This window comes from Plasmodium fragile, assembly GCF_000956335.1.
Source record: "Plasmodium fragile strain nilgiri unplaced genomic scaffold supercont1.52, whole genome shotgun sequence".
In the NCBI taxonomy this organism is placed as follows: domain Eukaryota; phylum Apicomplexa; class Aconoidasida; order Haemosporida; family Plasmodiidae; genus Plasmodium; species Plasmodium fragile.
Genome location: NW_012192632.1, coordinates 156,593 through 177,930, shown reverse-complemented (window position 1 = coordinate 177,930; position 21,338 = coordinate 156,593). Strand labels below are relative to the sequence as shown.

Below are 21,338 nucleotides of genomic sequence, written 5' to 3'. Positions count from 1 at the left end.
CCCCTTTTGCGGCATTACAGAAAGATAATTGCATGCAATAAAGGAATGCATTTAAAATGGCGTAGCTGTTTTTGTGAAGCCCGAGGGGAGGCGTACATATGTTGAGAGACTTTTCCCCTCCTTGTCATTTTTTTTTTTTTTTTCCCTCCCTCGGCTTTGTTTTGTGTGTTGTATACGTGTAAGTTTTCTTCCTGTCTCTGCAGAGATCACCCAGTTGTGCAGGCCTGTTCGGGTAAAAGTTTCACGCGGCTGATTTGATCCTTCACATTTGGCACTTCACGGTTCGTGTAATTTTATTTTTTTTTATTTTTACATGTACGCGTGGAATGCGCGTTTGTCGTTTTTTTGAACAAAGCATGCATGTGATTAAATCTGTTTCTCGTCCGTACGCGTCATTTTACCAGCAGCAAAATTGTATGTGCGCGAGAGCATATTCCATTTGTAAGCTTACATACATATTTATACCCTTGTTTGTACACATAAGTTTATACTTGTTCACGCATTTGTTGCAAATTTTGATCAAAAGGAAGGTTCATATGAAGCTTAGTTACCATTTTACAACTGTCTGATTCTGTTTTTGTCTTGTTACATCTCATGTTTCATCTCAAATGATTGACCCTTTTTTCTTATTTTAACATGATTATATGAGAAGAGGAAGAACAACAACAACAACAACAACAACAAAAAAATAATTAAAAGCTCAATTTATGTAAGCTTTTTTTTTTCCCCCTTTTTTAAACATGTAACTGTTGTGTTTTTATCAACTTGTTCCCTTTTTTTTTTTAAAAAAAAACCCTTTTTTACTTCTTTCCTTTTTTTTTTTTTTTTTTTTTTTTGTATATATATAATTTGTAAAAAGAAATATATTTGTCTTTGCTTGTCTTTATTTACATGTTTTTTTTTTTTTTTCTCTTAAAAAATAAATGTGGAAATGTTAACATGTTATAACACAACGTTAATTTAAGTGAATATCCAATTTAACTTAAATCAGTTGTTAAATGTGAGATATTTGCAACCCGTGCCTGCTCCAAATTGGTGAAGACCCCAAACTGAACCAAAATAATTTTCTTTTCCCCTTTTTTTTTTTTTTTTGCTTAACCTGAAGCTCCTCAAACACGCATTCGTGAATCGAGTAAGCATTTGCATCTACATATATATTTTGTGTACACTTTCGTATGTTTACGTGTGTATACATGTCTTCGTGAACACTCACACTTCTGCTTCTCGGCGGCCACATACACTCATCCCTCGTGTTGTGCTTGCGCTCCCCCTTTATGTACTGTGTCGAACGCCAGTCCGAAAAAAAAAAAAAAAAAAAAAAATACACAAATAAATATACACATAAGTACCTACACACATACCACCACGTTTTTAATATCCTATAAAAGATTTGCAGCACACGCCCCACCCCCCCTGCTAGTGATCTTCCACACTGTTCCACGAATCCGTTGCATCGAAAACGCCGCTCGAACGGTTGCAGCTGGTCAATAGGGATTGGCCAAAAAAAAAAAAAAAATATATAATCGCGCGCGTCGCTGTGTGTGCCCAGCATAGGCTTTTGCATATTGCATACGTGTATAAGACATATACAAGTTTTACAAAGACCCATAATAAAAAGGCGCCAGGGCTTCCCTTTTGTTTTTTTTTAATTAACAAACACACCGTCCGAAACTATGAAGCTGCTTCAGAACAAAAGCTACCTTTTGGTAGTTTTCCTCCTGTACGTTAGTATATTCGCCAGAGGCGACCAAAACATTGTGGATGAAGTGAAATACCATGAAGAAGTATGTAATGAGAGTGTGGACTTATACCTCCTAATTGATGGGTCAGGAAGTATTGGGTACCCGAACTGGATCACGAAAGTTATACCAATGATCAGTGGCTTGATTGGCAACCTTAACCTCTCCAGGGACGCTATAAACTTATACATAAGTTTATTCGCAAACCACACAACTGAACTGATCAGACTTGGCAGTGGGCCGTCTATTGACAAAAAGCTAGCACTGAAAACAGTTAATGAATTGAGGAAAGTATACATACCTTATGGTAGCACCAATATGTCTTCTGCTCTGGGAGAAGTAGACATGCATTTAAAGGATCGAGTTAACAGACCAAATGCAATCCAATTGGTTATCTTAATGACTGATGGTGTACCAAACAATAGGTACAGAGCTTTGGAACTGAGCAAAATTTTAAAAGACAAAAAAGTGAAATTGGCTGTTATTGGAATTGGACAAGGCATTAACCACCAGTACAATAAATTAATAGCTGGATGTCGACCCCGTGAAAAAAATTGTAAATTTTATTCCTATGCTGATTGGAATGAGGCCGTGGCTCTTATCAAACCTTTTATTTCAAAGGTGTGTACGGAGGTAGAAAGAGTTGCTAAATGTGGTCCCTGGGACCCCTGGACTCCATGCAGTGTTACTTGTGGAAAGGGAACACACAGTAGATCAAGACAAATGTTGCATGAAGGATGTACTACGCATATGGTTAAAGAATGTGAAGAGGAAGAATGTCCAGTGGAACCTGAGCCTATACCTGTACCAGCTCCTGTCCCAGCTGTCCCTGAAGATGTCAACCCACGTAACACGGATGATGACGATGATCATCACCCCAATTTTAACAAAGAGCTAGATGTGCCTGATGTAGATGATGATGTTCCACCTGAAAATGATGGGTCGGATGGAAACCCAGTTGAAGAAAGTTACTTCCCACCAGGAGATGACTCTGTACCTGAGGATTCAAACGTCTTTCCATTACCCCCATCAGTTCCTGAAGGTTCAAATGGAGAATTCCCAACAGATGTGGAGAATAACCCAGATAACACATATAACCCGGATAACCTAGATAACCCCAATAACCCAGATGAGGTACCCATGGAGCCGGAAGTACCTGAAGACAACAACATAAATGAACCAGAACATGTGGACAGTAATGGATATGGAATAAGTGAAAAAGTTATTCCAAAGCCAATTGATAACGAAAAAGACATCAGCAACAAAAACAAAACAGTTCATCCTAACCGATCAAATCAACCTCATGATAGGTATGCAAGACCACACAAAAACACAGAGGAAAATAATAACAATAATAATGTAAATTCAGACATTCCCAACACTCCCATCCCATCATCTGAGTACGAACAACCTGAAGATAAGGGAAAGAAGTCATCATCGAACAATGGTTACAAAATTGCAGGAGGAGTAATTGCTGGATTAGCTTTAGTCAGCTGTGTTGGATTCGCTTACAATTTCGTAGCGAGTGGAGGTGCTGCAGGAATGGCCGGTGAACCTGCTCCCTTCGATGAGGCGATGGCTGAAGATGATAAAGACGTTGCAGAGGCAGACCAGTTTAAGTTACCAGAGGATAACGACTGGAACTGATTGTGATGTTGCGGAATGATGTTGTGGAAGGAGCCGCGCTAGAGTGCGCAATATAGTAAGCTTACTAAAGGCCCTCGCAGGGAGGAGGAAAAAAACACACGCACACACACGCAACATTGTACCGTACGTGTTTACATATGTAGGGTATATATTATGTACGTAGGGTACACTGTTCTGTTGTGTGCTTTTACTCTTGAACCCTCGCACCAAACTACAAACGCAATTTTTAAATAGCTGCACACATATAAATTTAAAACGATGTTTTTTTTTTTTTCCAAACTTAATCGCTTTTTTTATTCTGCTCGACTAACACCGCTCGCCGTTTGTTTCGCTATTTTCATGAGTCACGTTTGTTTGCTTCACCTTCTTCCATTTTACTTTATTCATTTACATTTTTGTCTTTTTTTTTTTTTTGGCGACTCTTTCGCCTGCCACATTTCCCCCCCTTTTTTTTTTTTAACATCCTTTTTGATGAAAACTTTACCAAGGTTTGTGTTACATATAATTTGTGCTACTTTTTAAAATACCTCTCCGTTGGGAAAAAAAATGAAGAAAAAAGTAAATCAAATGGACAAAAAAAAAAAAAGACAAAAAAAAAAGGTGTACAGAGAAGTAGGAAAAAAAACAGGTGACACAACAAATAGATATTTGGGACTTAAAAAGGGAGAAAAATTCTCCATTTGAAAAAAGGACAAATAAACATTCCGAATTCGGCCTCGTTGGGATTGCTCACAGGTGTTCGAGAACGAGTTGATCGTGTCGGAGTGCTACACACACAGGGGGATGGAGACATTCGAACGGAGGTTGTCTATATGTAACCCCCATTTAGGCGCAAAAAATGGCATCAAAAACGAACTGGGGGATTTTCAAAAAATCGTCGACGATGGATCGTTTTTCCATTCCCTCGCCACTTTGGTCCCCCGCTGCAGGGTCCAAAATGCCTAACTTCTCGCACAAGCATTGCGCAAATTCGTATTCCTGAATCTGGAAGTTTGTGTTCACATCTTCGTTTGCAATTTCTCTATTGTAAAAGTCGAGGTAGTAAACTTTTAGCTTTCCCCTTAATTCTTCAAATTCTGCCCTCTCCGCTGGACTCAGAATATTCTCCACGCATTTTCTCAAACTTCCGTCCGCATTTATCTTCCCCTCCTTCATTCTGCAGTAAAAATAAAACCTATACCTTTTCTTCAAGTCGTTGTTAAAATTAATTTTGTTTTTCAAAACGTAGATTTCGTTTTGCGCCTCCTTCTCTTCATGCGTTAAAGAACTACCGGTTTGCACCCAGCTCTTTTTGGGTACATACAATTCGAGTAACTCGCTTTTGCTCAGCTTCGTTTCCATTTTAGGGTTCATTAATTTTGCATATCTCATGTTTAGATCTTCTATCTCTTCTTCAATGGCGCGACTGTCAGGCTTCTCCACGTGTCTGCTTCCGAAAAGTGTGCGATAAAATTTGGAGCGCCGGAGTAGCATTTCTTCCGCATGATGCTTCCCTGTGCTATACAAAACGAAGGTGCTCTCATCACCGCTATCAACATCGAGGCTGAAGCTATTGTATGGAATTGTATAACTGTCTTCCCTTTGTCTGCTCTTCTTGTCGAGTACCATGGCATAATCCTTATTTGCATTTCTGCGTGATGATCTCGTATATGCGTCTTCTAGGGAGCTATCTGAATAGTCTTCATATTCCGTTTGACCAAACATTTGTTTCCTTCCCGTTGTTATATCAATCTGTGTGCGCGCCTCGATTGACCCCTCATCGTGGATTCCCCTTTGGTGCGGTAAAAGGAAATCTTTTCTGAGGCGATCTAATTCGCGCTTCTTCACTTGGTCAATACTGTTTTCCTTTTTTTTATAAAAGGCCCCTTCAAAGTTATTTTTTGGCTTATAAATGTCTTTAATTAATTTTTCAAAGCCCTTTTGTTCTTCCATTTTTATCGCAATGAGACGATTTCGAGAAGACAAAATGTTTATGTATTCATTTTCGTTTCTCTCCGTTGAGTGTTGTGTTTGTTCCCCTACTTTGTGTCTGATTTGTTCGAAAATGGTTGGTAGTTTGGGTCCTATCGGTTTGCGCCTTTTTGAAGAGTCTCCTTGAAGCACATCATCGTTGATGGGTTCCTCTATGCAATTCGTCTCAATGTGCCGCGTTTTTTTTTCATCACGGGGGGAGGACGTAACATATGTACCAGCGCCCATCGACGTGACATAATCCTTTTTATCAATCGTATTGGCGGTGTCACCCTTGGACACATCTTCCCTCATGTATTTGTTTGCCACTTGAATGTTTATTCCGATGGGAATGCCATCAATATAGTTGTTGTTCCTCAACAGTGCATAAGACACACTTTCGTTGAAAAAGGTAAACTGGAGGTCATCTGCATAATTCTCCTTATCATCAAAGTACCCACTTGTGATTATATCCTCATAGATGCTATCCTCCTCATCAATGTAATCATAAATTCCTTTTTTGGTTACATCTTCATTTCGTTTATATCTGCTGGATATGTAATTGCTGGGCTTGAATTCATCCTCTGCTTCTGCCTGCTCTTTTTCCTTCCTCCTTTTATTTCTTTCTCGCTTTTCCTTCTTCTTCCTTTCCTCCGATAGCAAATTTTTGTAGTACACATAAAAGTCATACTCATCGTAGTGACTGTGCTTTCTCTTTTTGCGAAATTCTCTCCTCACTTCATTCACGTCGTGGTTGGTCAGTTTCGTACCCAGGAAATCGGACATGGTTCTGTATTTTTTTCGTCTTAAACAAGGGCATCAAATGTGGTTCAGACGATGCGCATTTTCACACCACATGGGGGGGGCGACATATAAAACAACCTGCTAGCCCCATCCCCCAATAGGAACAAAAAAAAAGGCTCCCTTTTTAAAAGAGGAAACGAAGCAACACTACTCATAAAAGCGAGTTACCCACTTTTTCTTAATCATCCAAATGGGGGTAAAAGCATTTCGCCTAAACAATGATCAAATTTTTTTTGCCGGGTAGAATATTCCACATTTTTGTAAAAATTGGCATGACTCTATTTCTACACAAATGGTGAGCAGGCAATTTTGCATTGCATTGTAATTAATATCTTGTGCACGTGTTGCCGCGAAATGGGGTCCCTTTTTTTTTTTTTTTTTGTTTTTCTCTAATTTGTGAATATTTTCACTTGGTTTAAAAGTACCAACTGTTTTATAAAAATTTGCCGGGCATCTCGTATATAATTGAAGCATCGTCCATTTAGGTAGGAAAGAAAAAAAGGGCACTCTGTGGCTGGGCTCAAAATCGCTTGACCTCTTAAAATTAAGCAATAGTTTGCACGTAGTAGTGGTTATGTATTCATATGCACATAGGTGTGTACGCATGAGTTATATGTGCTAAACGTAACACGCCATTGGCCTACCGCTTTGCACTGTTCTTTGCTCGGCGGTCAAACAATAATGTGTAAGACGAACTAAATGCGAACACGTGATCGTTGGTGAAAGGGTGCCACCACTGGAAGAACAAATTAAAATGGAGGGGGGAACCAGCAACAAAGATAAGCTCTTCTTTAAGTTATATGAATATATAAGCAAGTTAGATAATTTTGCATGTGATGATGTTAGCTTAGAGAAGGAGGGGAGAAAGAAAGTTCTATACATTAGTAAAAAGTCAAAGGGAAAGAAAAGATTGGCTCATTGTCCCCAGGCCACGGAGAAGGCAGAGCATGGAGAACGTAATATAACAGATCGAAGCCATGTGGAAGCTGGTGAGGAGAAGAGTGGTCCATTTTGCGCTGACGACGGCAGAGATGACGACGATAGTTACACCATCAGTTGTAGTAGCAGTTGCAGCAGCAGTTACAGCAGCCGCGCGGACGAGGCGGAAACTGCTACCCCCGTCGCCCCGCGGGATTACCCTGTGACAGCGGAAAACGATGAGGAGGGTGGCCCAGTTAATGTCCACTCGTATGGGCACACTCACCCAAACAAAAAGACAAAGAACACAAAAAAGAAAAGGAGCAGCGGTCAAAGAAGCAACGGCCATAGAAGCAGCGGTCAAAGCAGCGGCCAAAGGAACGACCTCCTATGCGAAATCGAAAACTACTACGTAATTTCAAAGCAGAAGAGAAAAATGGAAGAGTACAAAATCGTAAACGAAATTAAAATTATAAACAGCCAAGGGAGTTGTAATCCTTCAGGGATGATGCAAAAAATTAATGACATTATCAGTGCATATAAAAAGATTAAGGATGAATTAGATAAGCTAGAGAAGAACAAACAATTCATATACGATACGTTTTACTCAATTTTCTTGAACTATTATTCCAGGTATGAAGAATTAAAAGTAATCAAGGGGAATAAACGCAGAGTAGAACGCCACTTGGAATTTTACACCAACGTCGATCATTTCGAAAAGGTACTCAACCACATGGAGAAAAACGAATATGCTTATTTTATTGACATGCACAATAATTCTTTGCAGAAAAGTGCAGGGAAGGTATACTCGGGAGAGGTACTTGAGGGGGACGATCAGAGTGATTATAGTGAGAGCGAGACGGACTCGGGGGATGAAGACGGAGATGTGTACATGGACAAATGGGACGCGGAAGATATACAGAACTGGGGAACCTCATACGGTACCGAAGGCGGGGACACAGACGGTGAGGGAAACCAGGGGGAGGATGAAGAGAGCCACGAAATTGATAACTCCTTACTTAGTGAATGGGAGAAGGAGGAAGAGCTAAGTTCATCTGTCGAAGGATATGCTAATGCTACCCAAACGGGGCAACATCACGATGAAGGTGCAGTTCAGGGGGGTTTACTTAATGGTAGGAACGAAAGGGAATCAGCTCCATTGGAAGAAGACGCAGGGGTGGACGCAATGGGGAGCAATCCCGTGAAGGGGCAACTGCGCAGTCGTATATGGTGGGCGAAAAAGAAGAAAAGAAGGAGCTCATCTCGGGGGATATTAAATGGGGTAGCAACCGGTGCAACACACGGTATGTCGAACGGAGGGGCCCTTACCCAAGGTGCAAATCAGCCCCGCCGTGGCAAAACCAAAAGGGGGAGCGAGAAGAACGAAATTTGTCACATGCTTGAATTTTCCGAAAAGGCCATAAAATTCTTCAAGAAAAATGGCACCTATTTGCACGCCAAGGCTAAATTGACCAAGTACCAGTCCATCATAAGACGTATTTTGAAGTACGTTATTAATTTGTTTAGGGACGTTCTCAACAACGCAGAGTTGAATATGTCCTCTGATAGAGGGGGTGAGAGTTTGACCCTGTATGGGACCTCGTCGTTTCAGCAAAATGGCAAAGAGGTGACCGTGTCGCAGGAGGTAAGCTGTGGGGGAAAATGGTGGGAAGGCAGTAATCTGAGCGAAAAAAGACTACCTGGGGAAGACAACCATATGAATAGATTCAAATCTAACGATATGAAGGATTCCCCGCAACGCATAAATGATGAGAAAGATGAATCGAATCATAAACAGCCACATGAGGAAGCTAATTTGACAGACGAACTGGAGGATAATCAAATTTACAAAAACATAAGCATGATATATTTTAGCAAGTATATAAATGAACTGGAGTACTACAAGAAGTTCAAAATAAAGTGCAGCAGCATGCGAGATGTAATATACTTCATTTATGAAAAATCCCTAGTGGATGAAAATAATTTGTACACAGAGGAATATAGCAGTTTGGAAAATTTCTACGTCAGCACAAGGGTAAAATTATTGAACAGTAATATACTAAGCAGTAATGTATTGAGCAATTTTGAGTACCTACTGAAGAGTGATATTTGCAAGTATATAAAGAACATTTGTCTGTTAGCCATGTACGTTTCTAAGTTAGAGGTAGACTTGTACACATATATATTCAATAACAATCTTAACAATTCCCTTAACATTATTTTGAATAACATTGGGGTGTGTATATTTGACTGTTTACATGACTGCATCCACCACCTTAACAATATACAGTTGATTAGAAAAATTATTCGAATCATTTATGTAGACCTCATCGAAACATATAGTGATAATTCCTACAGGGTCATTTGTGATTACTTAAAAAAAATTTGTAAAATTTTGAAAGACAAATTACTTTACGTGATTGAGATGTACATTTCGTACTACACCAAAAATACGAATGCTACTTTGCCCTATGTATGCTTCAACCCTCTGAGGACAAAATTCATCAACATGGTCAACAATTTTTTGTATGATGAGTATCTCCGCACGAGTGATGAGCATACTAAGGGGGAGGGGTACCCTGTGAAAACCGGACAGGAGGCATCGAGCAAGGAAGGGCGGAATGGACAAGTGAATGGCTTATTTTCCTCCAATGAGAATAATCACCCTATCGGTGAGAGCGTAATGTGTGGGGATAAATCTGAGCCAGTGCGCAATTTTGAAAATTGTGATGAGGAGGGAAACCCAATGTGTGAAGACACTCACAACGTAGATGACCCGTCTAGGAAGAGAACAAGGAGTGTCAACAGCGCTGAAAGTGTGGAAAGTCGGGATAGTATGGAAAGCTTAACTAGTGGAAGATACGCGAAGGAAAGCGAATGCAACAAGAATGTGCTGAGTGAGAAGAATGTATACAAGCCCTTTTCCTTCCACCGCCGTGCATTTAATAAGGACACTAAATTCGGCCTCTGTGGTATAGACCTAAACATTATTGGTACCATCCTAATTTTGAAGACGATACATTTTATAATTGACGAAGAGACGTTGCTGGAGCTGTTCAGGGAGTGCCTGGAAAATAGTTTCAACTCCATAACATGCATTTATAAGGAGCACATGAAAAATCATCCTGACGACATGTTTAATGGCGCTCTTTATTTAATTAAAAATTTGAGTCTTTTGCTATATTTGTTTTACAAAGTTACAAAGGATGGCGAATTTGTCCGCTTTTACCTGAACAGCGGGCTGACAGAGCAGCTCCTCTTGGGGGCATCTCCAAAAGAATGGATAATGGACAGCCATAGTGGCAGCGGGAAAAAGGAAGGAGACAAAATGGGGGCCGAAAATGAAAACTCCATTTTGTGCTTTTTCAAAAGGGTTTACAACATGTCGTCACAGAACGTGCAGGACCAAATCCTGGACGCCTTCAACGATGCCATTTACAACTTTACTGTGGCCACTGTGTCAAGGGGTAAGTGCGATTTAGCGGTGCGAGTGCATGTACTTATTCGCCGCTACTCTCATATGTGTGTGCCTTTATTGTTGCTGTCTGCCCACCCCCGTGAGACTACCTCCAACTCAGCGAAAAAGTCAACCTGCCAACTGCGTGTATAAACTTTTTCTCCTTTCCGCCCTCTTTTCTTCTACAGTATGTTCCCCCTTGATTAAAATCCTGTCCATGGAGTACAAAGAAAACAGTGTGCTTCAAAAGGAGGAAGAGATTAAAAAAAACACTCACGATTTTTTGAATGCAAAAAGGAGTCGCCAATCAGATTTGCAATCAGGACACAAGAAGGTGGACTTCTCCTTTTTGCGCGAAATAAATTTTGACTTGCTAAAGGAATACGCAGAAAAGATTAACAACACACAGAGTGCAGAGGCACCCAACTGTTCCAACCTCGATGACGTAAAAAAGAGCCTCCATTCATTTAAGCAAAACGTTTGTGACCTATTTCCTAAGATATATTTTTACGTGAAGTTATTTATTTGCTCCAATACGGAAAAGCCAGACGAGAGTGAGTTTTTCCCTGGACTGTTTTCCCACATCGTGGGCCTCTTGACGTACAAAATAGTGGGCCTGCTCAGGTGAGTGCTTTTGCCTTTTTCATTTGCTCGCGAATGGGTGTGGAGCGCTCCCGCTCGTTTCGCAGCTCTCCACCCTCTCACCGTTGCAACACTGTAACATTGTAACATGTAACACTGTAACTTCGCACCCGCACCCCCCTGTAGCGAGGTGTACCTCATCATAAGGCTCAAGTATGCAGACCAAGTGGAAACCATATTTGAAGAGAACTACGTCAGCGACATTTTCCTCTTCCTGAATTCGAGCGAGCAGTACGTCTGCTCCTTTTCGGACATCCACGAATATTTCGACACAAACAAGAATTACAACTTTTGGGGGGAGTAATTTTTTTTTACAAAAAGGAGTTTGCGGGGTCATCGAATTGGCCATTTATATAATACAGCAGAAGGACAAAAAAAAAAAAAAAAAAAAAGGCTGTAATGGGGAGAAGACTGTGCACACACAAAAAAGGGAGTGTAAAAACGGGTGTGACAAAACATGAGGAAAGGGGGGGGAATAAAACTGGAGGAGCATTTCGAGCAAAATATTACACCATGTTTGCAGTGCGAATGAGTCAAGCGCCCTCCTCAACAGGATAATCAATAAAGTAAATTCCCCGGTCGGACGAAAAAATAATTTTGTTATTCTTGTGGCGTATGAAGTAAGACCACTTGAAGTAAAAGAGCCCAACGGGCAACTGCACACATTTGTAAAATATAAAAGTGGACAAATTAAAAATAAAAATTTCATTTTCCACCAAAATGAAAAGCAAATTTTCCACCGATTTGTAAATATCCAAAATTTTTTTTTTTAATTTTTTAATTCTGTACATATCCACAGCTTTTTTAAAATCAAAAATGATTAACCTCCTCCCATTTTTTGCTACAATAATTTTTTCATCATCCAAAAATTTCCCATGACTTATAAATTTTGAAGAAAAATCAACACAAAAAATTAATTCGTGTTCACATTTCTGGGCATTTATATTAATTTGTAAAACTCGAATGTGACATTTCCCGAAATTATTCTTGTAGCATAACAGATAATTCACATTGAAATCAAAAATGACAATATTTTTTAAAAAATTTTTATAAAAATAACTTGTACAATTATTATTAATGTCGTATATAAAGAGACTCTTGGAATTATTAAACAGAATAAGATTTTCAAAGAAAATTACTTGTTTGTTATTTGCTACTTCAACGTTAATTTTTTTTACAAACTGATATGTCCTTATGCAAAATACATCAATACAACTTTCGTAATATATATAAGCATAATTTTTGTCAATGTAAATGGACTTAATACTGTTATTCCTGAACATACACAGGATGTGATATTTTTCAAGAACTTCGATAATGCCGTTGCTGCTTTTTCGGCCAAACCCTATTGCCATGTTGCTCATGCCTACCGTGATGCTATCACTTCTTTCATTTTCAATTCCATTTTGATTATACCTACAGGACTCCTCCAAGGAATTACGGTGGGGGAGCATGTCACTTGCGCAATTGTTGCACAATTCCGTGGAGTCGTTCTTTTCAGAGTGTCCTCTGTTCAAATTCCCTTCGAGGAGGGACACATCCGTGTTGACCCCTTTGTTTTCCTTCCTCGTGATTCTGTACAAGCACACTTTACCAGTCAGGGAACCTATGGGGTGTGAAGGGAAATGAAAAAAGACGGTAAATATATATTGGGGCGGCAATGGAGCAAATGACACAACCACGTGTGTGCCTACGCCAAGTACGCAACATACCAGTGCAAATATAATTGTCGTCTGTGTATAGAACAACTATGGGGTCCGATAGCAGGGTCTGAATGCAGTTGTGAAGGACGATCTTTTGGCTTTTCCTCCCCCTTTGGTCGCCTCTCCGTCCCCTAAAGCTAAAGCAGATATTGTGCTTCCCATTGAAGCATTGATTCATCACCTTGCTTTCGTTACTCATTTTTATTATTTTTTCTTTTTTTGTATGACGTCACAACTTTGGCGAGGGGGTTCTGTCTCACATCTTGCGCTCACTCTTTTGGGAAGGAGCACCATAAGTGGGGGCGCCTAAACGCAAATAGGAAAAAGATATAAAAGAAAAAAAAAAAAAGCGCCTTGGCTTTGTCTCTATATGCCTTTCCTTCTTTGAATAAAGACGCATAACACGTTTGACTTCAAAATTGTTATGTACTAAGGGGACGAGGTCACAAATTTGGCAAACGAGAAAAAAAAAAAAAAATGCCACTTTTTTACTAGGCCTAGTTCCAAGGCGGGCGAAACGGAATATAAAAATAAAAGCATGTCAATTAATGTTCGTCACGTTTTGCTTTTCAAAATGGACGACATGGAGATGCCACCTTGTAATTTCAATTGGAAAAAAAGAAAAAAATACAAAAAAAAAAAATTATAAAATAATGCGAAGGAGCGGGGTAGGGCGAAATAACAGCAGATATGTTTATATTAAAAATGAGAAGACTGAGGGCGGAAGAAATAATCATAATAATAATAAATAAGTCAAAAAAGGAATCCTTGAAAAATGGAAAGACTAACATAAAAGTGCAGAAAAAAAAAAAATTGTAAAATATAAAAATAACAACGATGGTAAAAAAAAAAAAAAAAAAGGTAAATTTTTTCATTCTCCATCACCATTCTCTTCACCCTTTAAAAAAAAAAATGGTGTTCACCTTAAAAAGGTTTTGCGTGGAACAGTATTAATCTTCTGCTAAACAAAGTTGGTGCGGTTCGCATTGATCCAACCGATTGAGCATAAGGCAACACAAATAAAATAGTCCCCCATGCGCACATAAGCTGTGTATACATGTTCCACCGCAGGAGGTGTCCCCCCACTGATCCAGGGGTATAATAAAATAACAACGGGGAGGTAGTAATAAAAATGTCCTTGCACGATAGACATACGCACTTCAAATATGGCGATGGAAGGATCTAAAGGTCCTGCAGGAGGTTCGCGTCCTGTTCGTCCTGTTCGTCCTGTTCGTCCTGTTCGTCCTGTTCGTCCTGTTCGTCCTGTTCGTCCTGTTCGTCCTGTTCGTCCTGTTCGTCTTTTATGAAAGGCTCCAGCAGGTAGGAGGTAAAGTCTATCGAGTTAGCCTTTTCGTTTAAGCCCTTGTCGTACTTCCAAAAGCTGTATAGGGTTAAGTTGATTAGGTGCGTTTCGGAGTGTTGCAGATTTGGGATGTAAATGTGGGACGTGTGCACATTTAGCTGCTCTATGTGCCTGATGATTTTCTCCGTCCTGCAGTGCTTGATGTCTTCGACGTATCCTGGGGGAAGGGATGCGGCGGGACAAAAAAGTTGGCGTAGCGATGTGACATGATTTTACGGGGGGGACAGAAAAGAGCGACACGGATGGAAGCCCACACGAAGGTGGCATTAGCTTTAACTAATTTGCAACCGTTTGCAGCTGCGCTATGGGTGGCAGACACAGTGGAGCAGCCCTCCCCTCGCAAGAAAAGGCAATGTTACCTGCTACCTTAGACATGTACTTGAAGTAGCTCTTCTGGCCTACCGTTTCTATCGGAGTGACCTTTGAAAATACTTTCTGGTCAATGAACATGAAACAAATCTCGAAGAAGTAGGGAGAGGGGAGCTCAAAGAGCTCATTCTGGTTTTTGTACTCCTCTTCCTTTATGTTTATGAAATTCTTTATGTAGAACCAGAAGGGAAACTCTACTTCGACGTAAGTGAAAGACGAAAGGGTGATGGCAAGGTAAATTGGCATCCATTGCCTTTCGCCGGCTTTCATTTCTTTTATGTCAAATCCCTGCAAGGGTGTGTGTGTGCGTCATGCGCTGTGATGAGGTATTGACTACAAAGTGGCGTGCGCACGAAATGTTGAACTCCTCTCGCTAACCTCCACAAAGGCCGTGGGCAAGGGGGGGATGTCCACGAGGGCCTTAACCACGACGAGTTCACCCAACGCCCGGTCGTAGAGAGACATGTTGATGGCATCATTTAAAAAAAGCTTCGCGTACTGTATATTAGTGTAATTATAAGAGGAGTTCAGTTTGAGCGGCAAGTACTCAATATCGATGTCCTCATTTATAAGCGTCTTGTTCAATATAGTAGGTCTACTAATGTCAATATTGTCGATATAAATTCTTTCGTCATTAAAGGATAAATCGTTTTCCCCTACATCCACATTGTCCAAGTAGGAATACACGTTGTGAATATTCTCCCTACTATTAAAGTCGGTATTTTTTTTTGACCTCACATAAACTCCATTGTTTAAGACGTACTGATATAAATTGTTTGGCATGGGCATATCTTCCGCGTAAGACATTAACGTGGTTAAAATGTTATAAAATCGATCATATATAGACTTGAATGTAATAATTTTAATCTCCTTTTTATAATTTTCTTCCTCTGTACTATTATGTTCGTATTCATAAATAGAGTTTTCAATTTTATCCAATAACGACTCCCCCATCATTTTAGCATCCTCATCCATGCTCATATTTTTGTTTCCATATATCAACTGATTTCTTAAATATTGTAGGTAGTAGAAAGAAATGCAAGCTTCTACATTTTTGAATGGCAAAGGGGGGAAGTCTACAAGAACAATATTTTCGATATTTTTATTTGCATTATTTGCATTATTTTCTTTATTGCTTGCGTTTTTATTTGGTTGGTAATTATTGTATGTGTCTTCCTCGTTGTGTGCTCTTCTGGGATTTTTTCTGTTATAATTGAAAAGTTTTTTTTTTTTTTCATTTTGATTTTCTTCCTTCCCTGTACCAGTGGATGCTCGTTTATTGGTTTTATTCTTTTTTTTAAAAATGTTGAATACGTCGTCCATATTGAGTGGGCTCTGCGCGAGGGGGGTGAGCGAAGCGAGGTATACTGTCCGATGAACACGGCTGTATGGACACTCTGGGGGACACGGGCAAGCCGCCCATAACAGGAGTAAGTACTGCACCGGAGAAATACTCCCCTCCACCAATTACTCAGCATTATCTGTTCCCTTTATCGACCTATCACAATGATTTCTCTCCCTTTTATAGGTCAAATAAGACGCACATTGGGTTATATTCAACCCGCCCCACCCTTATCATAATTACCTTTCATGCATTTATGCTAAGTACCGCTAATGTGTATAACCTGGTTAACTCAATAGCTCTGGGAAAACCTATTGTTAGGCCTTTTAAAAACATATCTTAAGGGATCAAAACGGGGAGGGGCGACTTGAGGTGTATTGCCTCATTCATAGATGATGGGTGTAACATGTACAATTGCGAGACTTATATGGGAAGTACAAACAACAAGAGGAAAAAGAAGAAGAAGAAGAAGAAGAACAACAAGAGTGGTCCTCCCCCCCACTTTTTGACTAACATAAGAAGACAGCAATGTGTTACGCGCCCATTTGTAAAACGTGTTCTCACAAATGCCAACGGGAGAGCATTTGCGGCATTTTTTCTCCAAGTACCAATGATGAAATGCTACTGCTAAATATGGCGTCTCTTTCTCGCGATGCTTTTTACTATTATTTGCGGCGTAAGCATGTGCGCCTTATCCACACGGGGCTCTATAGCGGTCAAGCGAGGAGCCATGTCTAGACAGAAGATAAGGTGATTACCGCAGGAAAGTGCACGCCTTATTGCACTTATGTGTGTTTTTTTTTTTTTTTTTTTTTTTTTTGACTTCAATTTTGAAGGTATATCATCTCGTACCTCCTACCATATTGCGTAAAGAGGCGGACTTTTTTTTTCCCCATTAAACGGAGAGTAATGCGCTTCGTGCAAAAGGAGATGTTCAGGGGACAGTATTTCCACCGTTGTGAACACATTGCTATATATATTTTAACAGTTAAAAGGAAATGAAGTCGAATTGTTTTTCTCCTGCCGTTGATTTGTCATATTAAGCACATAATCAAAAATGACATTCCCCATTTTGAGGACTTGCCTTTCTCTTAACACAGAGAAGGGTCTCCTATTTTGCTCATTTTCTCCATAACAGACCGGAGGGAAAAACAATATAGATGCCCTTCCATGTTGCTCTGATTAGGTATTCAAAGGGAAAGACTTATGGAAAAAAAAAAAAAAAAAAAAAAAAAGTACCTCCAATTTTTCGTGCCTGATTAGCAAGATGGCATTGCCGCTTTGCTTCGAGGCGTATCTGTGTGAAGGGTAAACTAGTAGGCAAAATAGGCGACAACTTAGTAGACACGTTTATATGTACATAAATGTACATGACTGCGTAACCCCGCCCTCTTCTGCTAATGCTAACGCTAATGATAATGCTAACCCTAACGCTCCATGTGGACCTCACAAATTAATTAGCATTTTTTTTAATTCCGAACTTTTACAAAAATGATGCGCTGCCCTCAGTGGGTGCTTTAACAAATTAAGCCCATTTCGGTGATCACAAGAAGTTTATTTTTGTCTTCACCTTTTTGGATCAACGTAGATAGTGGCGGATGGACATTTTCCATACGGTGACTGCATATCGAAAGATGAGCAGCATCAGGAGGGGAAGACGGACACCGAAATGGGGTCAAGGGGAAAAAGGAGGGGTAGCCATTCGCGAAAATTGAAACTGCTCAATGGGTAGAATTGTGTCCAAAAAAAGGGGGTAAAAAATAGCACCCGTAAAAATACCTCTATTTATTTTATCACATTTTAATGTGGTTAATTTTTTTTTTTTTTTTTTTTTTTGTTCACGTTAATGACGCGGCTGAGGGGATAAAGATGGAGTTTAAAAGTGTGTCCCCATTCATAGATTCCTTTTTCCACTTTGCGTCTGTACCAAGTACAAAGTTGCTCATAAGTAGCGAAACGCACAGAAATATGCTTGTACCGTACGTATGTAATACACATACACACCATTTTACACACATGTATATGCTAAAAGTGGCCTCTCCACTGGTGCGCTTCGCTAGCGTTAGAGTGAATGTAAATGCCTTGAGGGCATAGTGCAACGCGAAAAAAGAAGGGGCGCCTGTGGTGCGTGGAGATTTATGTGGGGAGGAAAAAGGCGAGTGGTAATTTGCTTCCCCCTGAAAAGTTCTGCGAGGGGCATTTGGGGATATCGCGAAAATTTGGAAAAATGGATGTATTGGAAAAACTGCAAAAATCGCACACCTAGGAAAAAGTGTTCATGTGGGACAGGATGATGAAAAATCCGCATCACACAAAATGGGCAACGCAGAACACGGGAGAATTGCAACAGGGAGGGAGAGGGGTATGCCAGCAGAGGAATAAATTGCCTTTATCTTCGAAAAAAAAATAGCGCCCCGTTAAACTTGCTCTCTCTCTCCAAAGTTGGTAACCATTTTTTTAATCCGCGCAAATTTCACTTCTTAACCCAACTTGATTTGTATTTTTTTTTTTTGTCTGTGTGTTTTTGCTCTGAGCATATGTTTTTTGGTCGGTGAATTTTTCGCTAATACATATTTGTTACATGAAAAAAATTTGGAATGAATTTTTTTTGGAGCAAATTTGTGGTGCATTTTTCGCCTGTAGCTATTTTTCCGTTTTGTGAATTTCATTTTCCGCGTGTGATCCTGTAAACAGAAATATATTTTTTTTTTTGTTTTTTTTGTCCGCGTTTTGCATTCGCCCTTTTTTTTTTTTTGTTTTTTTTTCTCCTTCCGAAACTTTTAAAATTACAGTTTGTAACCCGTGCCGCTTGAATTGCCCTTTTTGGAGAGTGCACCCATGTTAACCTGGGCATAAATACACGCAACACAACGCAACACAGCATAACCTAATTAACCCATTAACCACTTAAACATGAAGGGCAAAATCTTCCTTCTGGCCATTTTTTTCCTGACGCTACATGTTGTGGCATCGTGTGATAAAACCAATATTACGGTAACCAAGTACAAACCCAAAAATGGAAATGACACAGAGCTCGGTACAAATAATAAGACAGATAGCCAGGGATCCGGAAACAGCAATGGGGATCTTTTCATGGGACAAAATATAATTAATTATTTTAAAAACATTTTAAACGATCTCAATAATCATTCTAAAAAGGATAGTGATGTTCCTGATGATGTAAAAATCATAGGTCAGGTGTCAGAACAGGTTCCTACAACGATTGAGGGAACGGATGACGAGGAAGGAGACGATGGGGTAAATGCACCAGGCCAGAACGGCGCGCAGAGTGGCCAGCAAACTGGTGCGAACAATGATAGGCTGACTGTCGCGCAGAGTGGACATAACGTGGGAGAGGCGCAGTCCAATCTTCCAGTCAAAGGAGAGATGTACAGCGGGTCCAGCCTAAAATTCTCAGACGAGCTATATGAAGATATCTTAAACAGCTTAAGTAAAAAGGGCGGTGAAGAAGGAATCAATTATGATCACAAATATAATGAGTTCAAAAAGGAATACGATGGGTTCTTATCGTTAAATAAAAACGAATATGAAATTATAGGAAAGCTTGTTGCTGCATTTTCCGTGTACAATGATGCCATTGGCGAGGATGCAGATTCTGTGTACGAATCGATTAAGAAGTCCTTTACGGATCCAAAGTTTAAACAAGAATTTAAAGACTTCATGAATGGGCTTTATGACTATGCTAACACGAAGCATCATATAAGAGGCGCACAAACGGAGGAGGCCAAGACATACCTCATGCTGTTTCAGAACGTACTCAATTTTCTCAACATGATATAAGGTGGGGCTTCACACGTGGGAATGCCTTACTGCGGCCATTTTAGGCGTATTTTGTTTAAACAGCGTTTGCAAGGCTCATTAAATGACATGCCGGGGCATTAGTCTCGTACCGTCCGTTCGTCACGTCTTTCGTTTTTTTCCGATTTGTCTTTCCATTTTGCACCATTTCGTCATTGCTACTCAGCGCATAGGATAATGGGCTCACAACCCCACATGGCCGAACGCACACAATGACGCAATGTTGATCCCCGTGACCACAATGTAGCGGATCTGCTCTGCTTACATATTTTTACGTTTTGTTATATTTTAAAGAACTTTATCATGCGGTCCATAATATACTGCGACGTCAAACATGTAGTGTGTTTCGACATTTTTTGGTACTTTTTTTTTTTTTTTTTTTTTTCGTGCATACGTGGTGAAAGACATTTTGGAAAACAACATTCCCCGCTTTGTTGCAATTTGCTTTTTCCTTTTGGGTCTTTTCCGCAAGGGGATGAACTTGCAGCCGTTTTAAATATTTTGTTTTTTACACAGCTTTACAAAATGGGGATGAAAAAATGAACCAAAGGAACAACGTGTCATTGAGAATTGTCTATTGCCGACAGAAAGGACAAGCGAGCTGACACACCATGCTCCCTTTTTTTTATTTTTTTTAAAAATCAATTGCGGTGCGAATTTTTTTTGCAAAAGTGGAGTATGCTCCTTTGGTACAGTCCATATGATTATTTTTATTTTATTATTTCAGGAAAATACTTTTTCATATTTACATTATATAGCGTATCCCTCAGGAAGTTTTTTTTTTTTTTTTTTTTTTTCTTCTTTTTTATTTATTTTCGTGTAGCATATTTTCCCTTTGAGCTTTTATTTATTTATTTTTTTTTTTTTGTGTAACGTATTTTACATTTGAGCATTTTTTTTGTTGGATTTGTTAACATGTGTATTGGTGTAATTGTGCTGGCGAAGGTGGAGCGAACGAAATTATACCTTAAGGGATAATGCACTGCCACATTTTTTGCGCGATGATGAAATGAGAAAAACTTCCTTTTCGTTTTCAATTTTTGTTTTTCTTCCATCCATTTGGCCAGCCTTATTCTGCTGGTCGCTCCACTAAGGGATTGCCCCGTGTTATGCCATTTTTTTTGGAGTGCATACATGAGGCCGAAAAAGCTGTACCAACCGAACTTCTCCATGTCTTCATTCTCAATTTAAAAAAGAAAAAAAAAAAAAGCTGTGCTTGTACATGTACACTTTAATCGGCCACGTGTAATCGGTGGTGAATTCTCCGACGAGAAGAGAAAACGCAAGTGCGCTTCCTTTGCAGTGGCTCATAAAAATACATGCATGCAAATGATGCAATGCTGGTGTATCGACCCTGAGCGAGGTGAAATTTGGAGCCGCTTGGCGTATTTTTCCAGTCATAATTTGCCAGGTGTGATAATTCACAAAATGAGCAATTCACGAGGTGCGGAAATTGCTAATTTTTTTTTGAGGATCTCTCTTTTGCTTCCAGGCAACTTGCCCGAGCATGCAATTTTTGCCATTAAGGAGTTCCTTTTTTTGAGTTGGAGAAATTATTAATTTGACGGGGGAAAAAAAAAAAAAA

General features: G+C 39.7%; 6 protein-coding genes across 6 annotated transcripts; 3 read left to right on the top strand and 3 right to left on the bottom strand.

Annotated features, from left to right (window-relative positions):
* Nucleotides 1-1,673: 1,673 nt before the first annotated feature.
* Nucleotides 1,674-3,386, top strand: AK88_04064 (uncharacterized protein; the record flags this gene model as incomplete). The annotated part of the gene is made up of 1 exon (XM_012481674.1): nucleotides 1,674-3,386. One exon carries the CDS (start codon nucleotides 1,674-1,676, stop codon nucleotides 3,384-3,386), a length of 1,713 nt encoding a protein of 570 aa, XP_012337097.1.
* An 825-nt stretch (nucleotides 3,387-4,211) lies between these two features.
* AK88_04063 (uncharacterized protein) lies at nucleotides 4,212-6,122 on the bottom strand (the record flags this gene model as incomplete). The annotated part of the gene is made up of 1 exon (XM_012481673.1): nucleotides 4,212-6,122. The coding sequence occupies one exon, from the start codon at nucleotides 6,120-6,122 to the stop codon at nucleotides 4,212-4,214; it is 1,911 nt and encodes a 636-aa protein (XP_012337096.1).
* A 772-nt stretch (nucleotides 6,123-6,894) lies between these two features.
* Nucleotides 6,895-11,461, top strand: AK88_04062 (uncharacterized protein; the record flags this gene model as incomplete). Its single annotated transcript, XM_012481672.1, has 3 exons — nucleotides 6,895-10,525; nucleotides 10,704-11,139; nucleotides 11,284-11,461. The coding sequence occupies 3 exons, from the start codon at nucleotides 6,895-6,897 to the stop codon at nucleotides 11,459-11,461; spliced, it is 4,245 nt and encodes a 1,414-aa protein (XP_012337095.1).
* A 229-nt stretch (nucleotides 11,462-11,690) lies between these two features.
* AK88_04061 (uncharacterized protein) lies at nucleotides 11,691-13,059 on the bottom strand (the record flags this gene model as incomplete). The annotated part of the gene is made up of 2 exons (XM_012481671.1): nucleotides 11,691-12,763; nucleotides 12,870-13,059. 2 exons carry the CDS (start codon nucleotides 13,057-13,059, stop codon nucleotides 11,691-11,693), a joined length of 1,263 nt encoding a protein of 420 aa, XP_012337094.1.
* A 983-nt stretch (nucleotides 13,060-14,042) lies between these two features.
* On the bottom strand, nucleotides 14,043-15,915 carry AK88_04060 (uncharacterized protein; the record flags this gene model as incomplete). Its single annotated transcript, XM_012481670.1, has 3 exons — nucleotides 14,043-14,380; nucleotides 14,583-14,880; nucleotides 14,971-15,915. 3 exons carry the CDS (start codon nucleotides 15,913-15,915, stop codon nucleotides 14,043-14,045), a joined length of 1,581 nt encoding a protein of 526 aa, XP_012337093.1.
* Nucleotides 15,916-18,847: 2,932 nt separating this feature from the next.
* Nucleotides 18,848-19,735, top strand: AK88_04059 (uncharacterized protein; the record flags this gene model as incomplete). The annotated part of the gene is made up of 1 exon (XM_012481669.1): nucleotides 18,848-19,735. The coding sequence occupies one exon, from the start codon at nucleotides 18,848-18,850 to the stop codon at nucleotides 19,733-19,735; it is 888 nt and encodes a 295-aa protein (XP_012337092.1).
* Nucleotides 19,736-21,338: the final 1,603 nt, after the last annotated feature.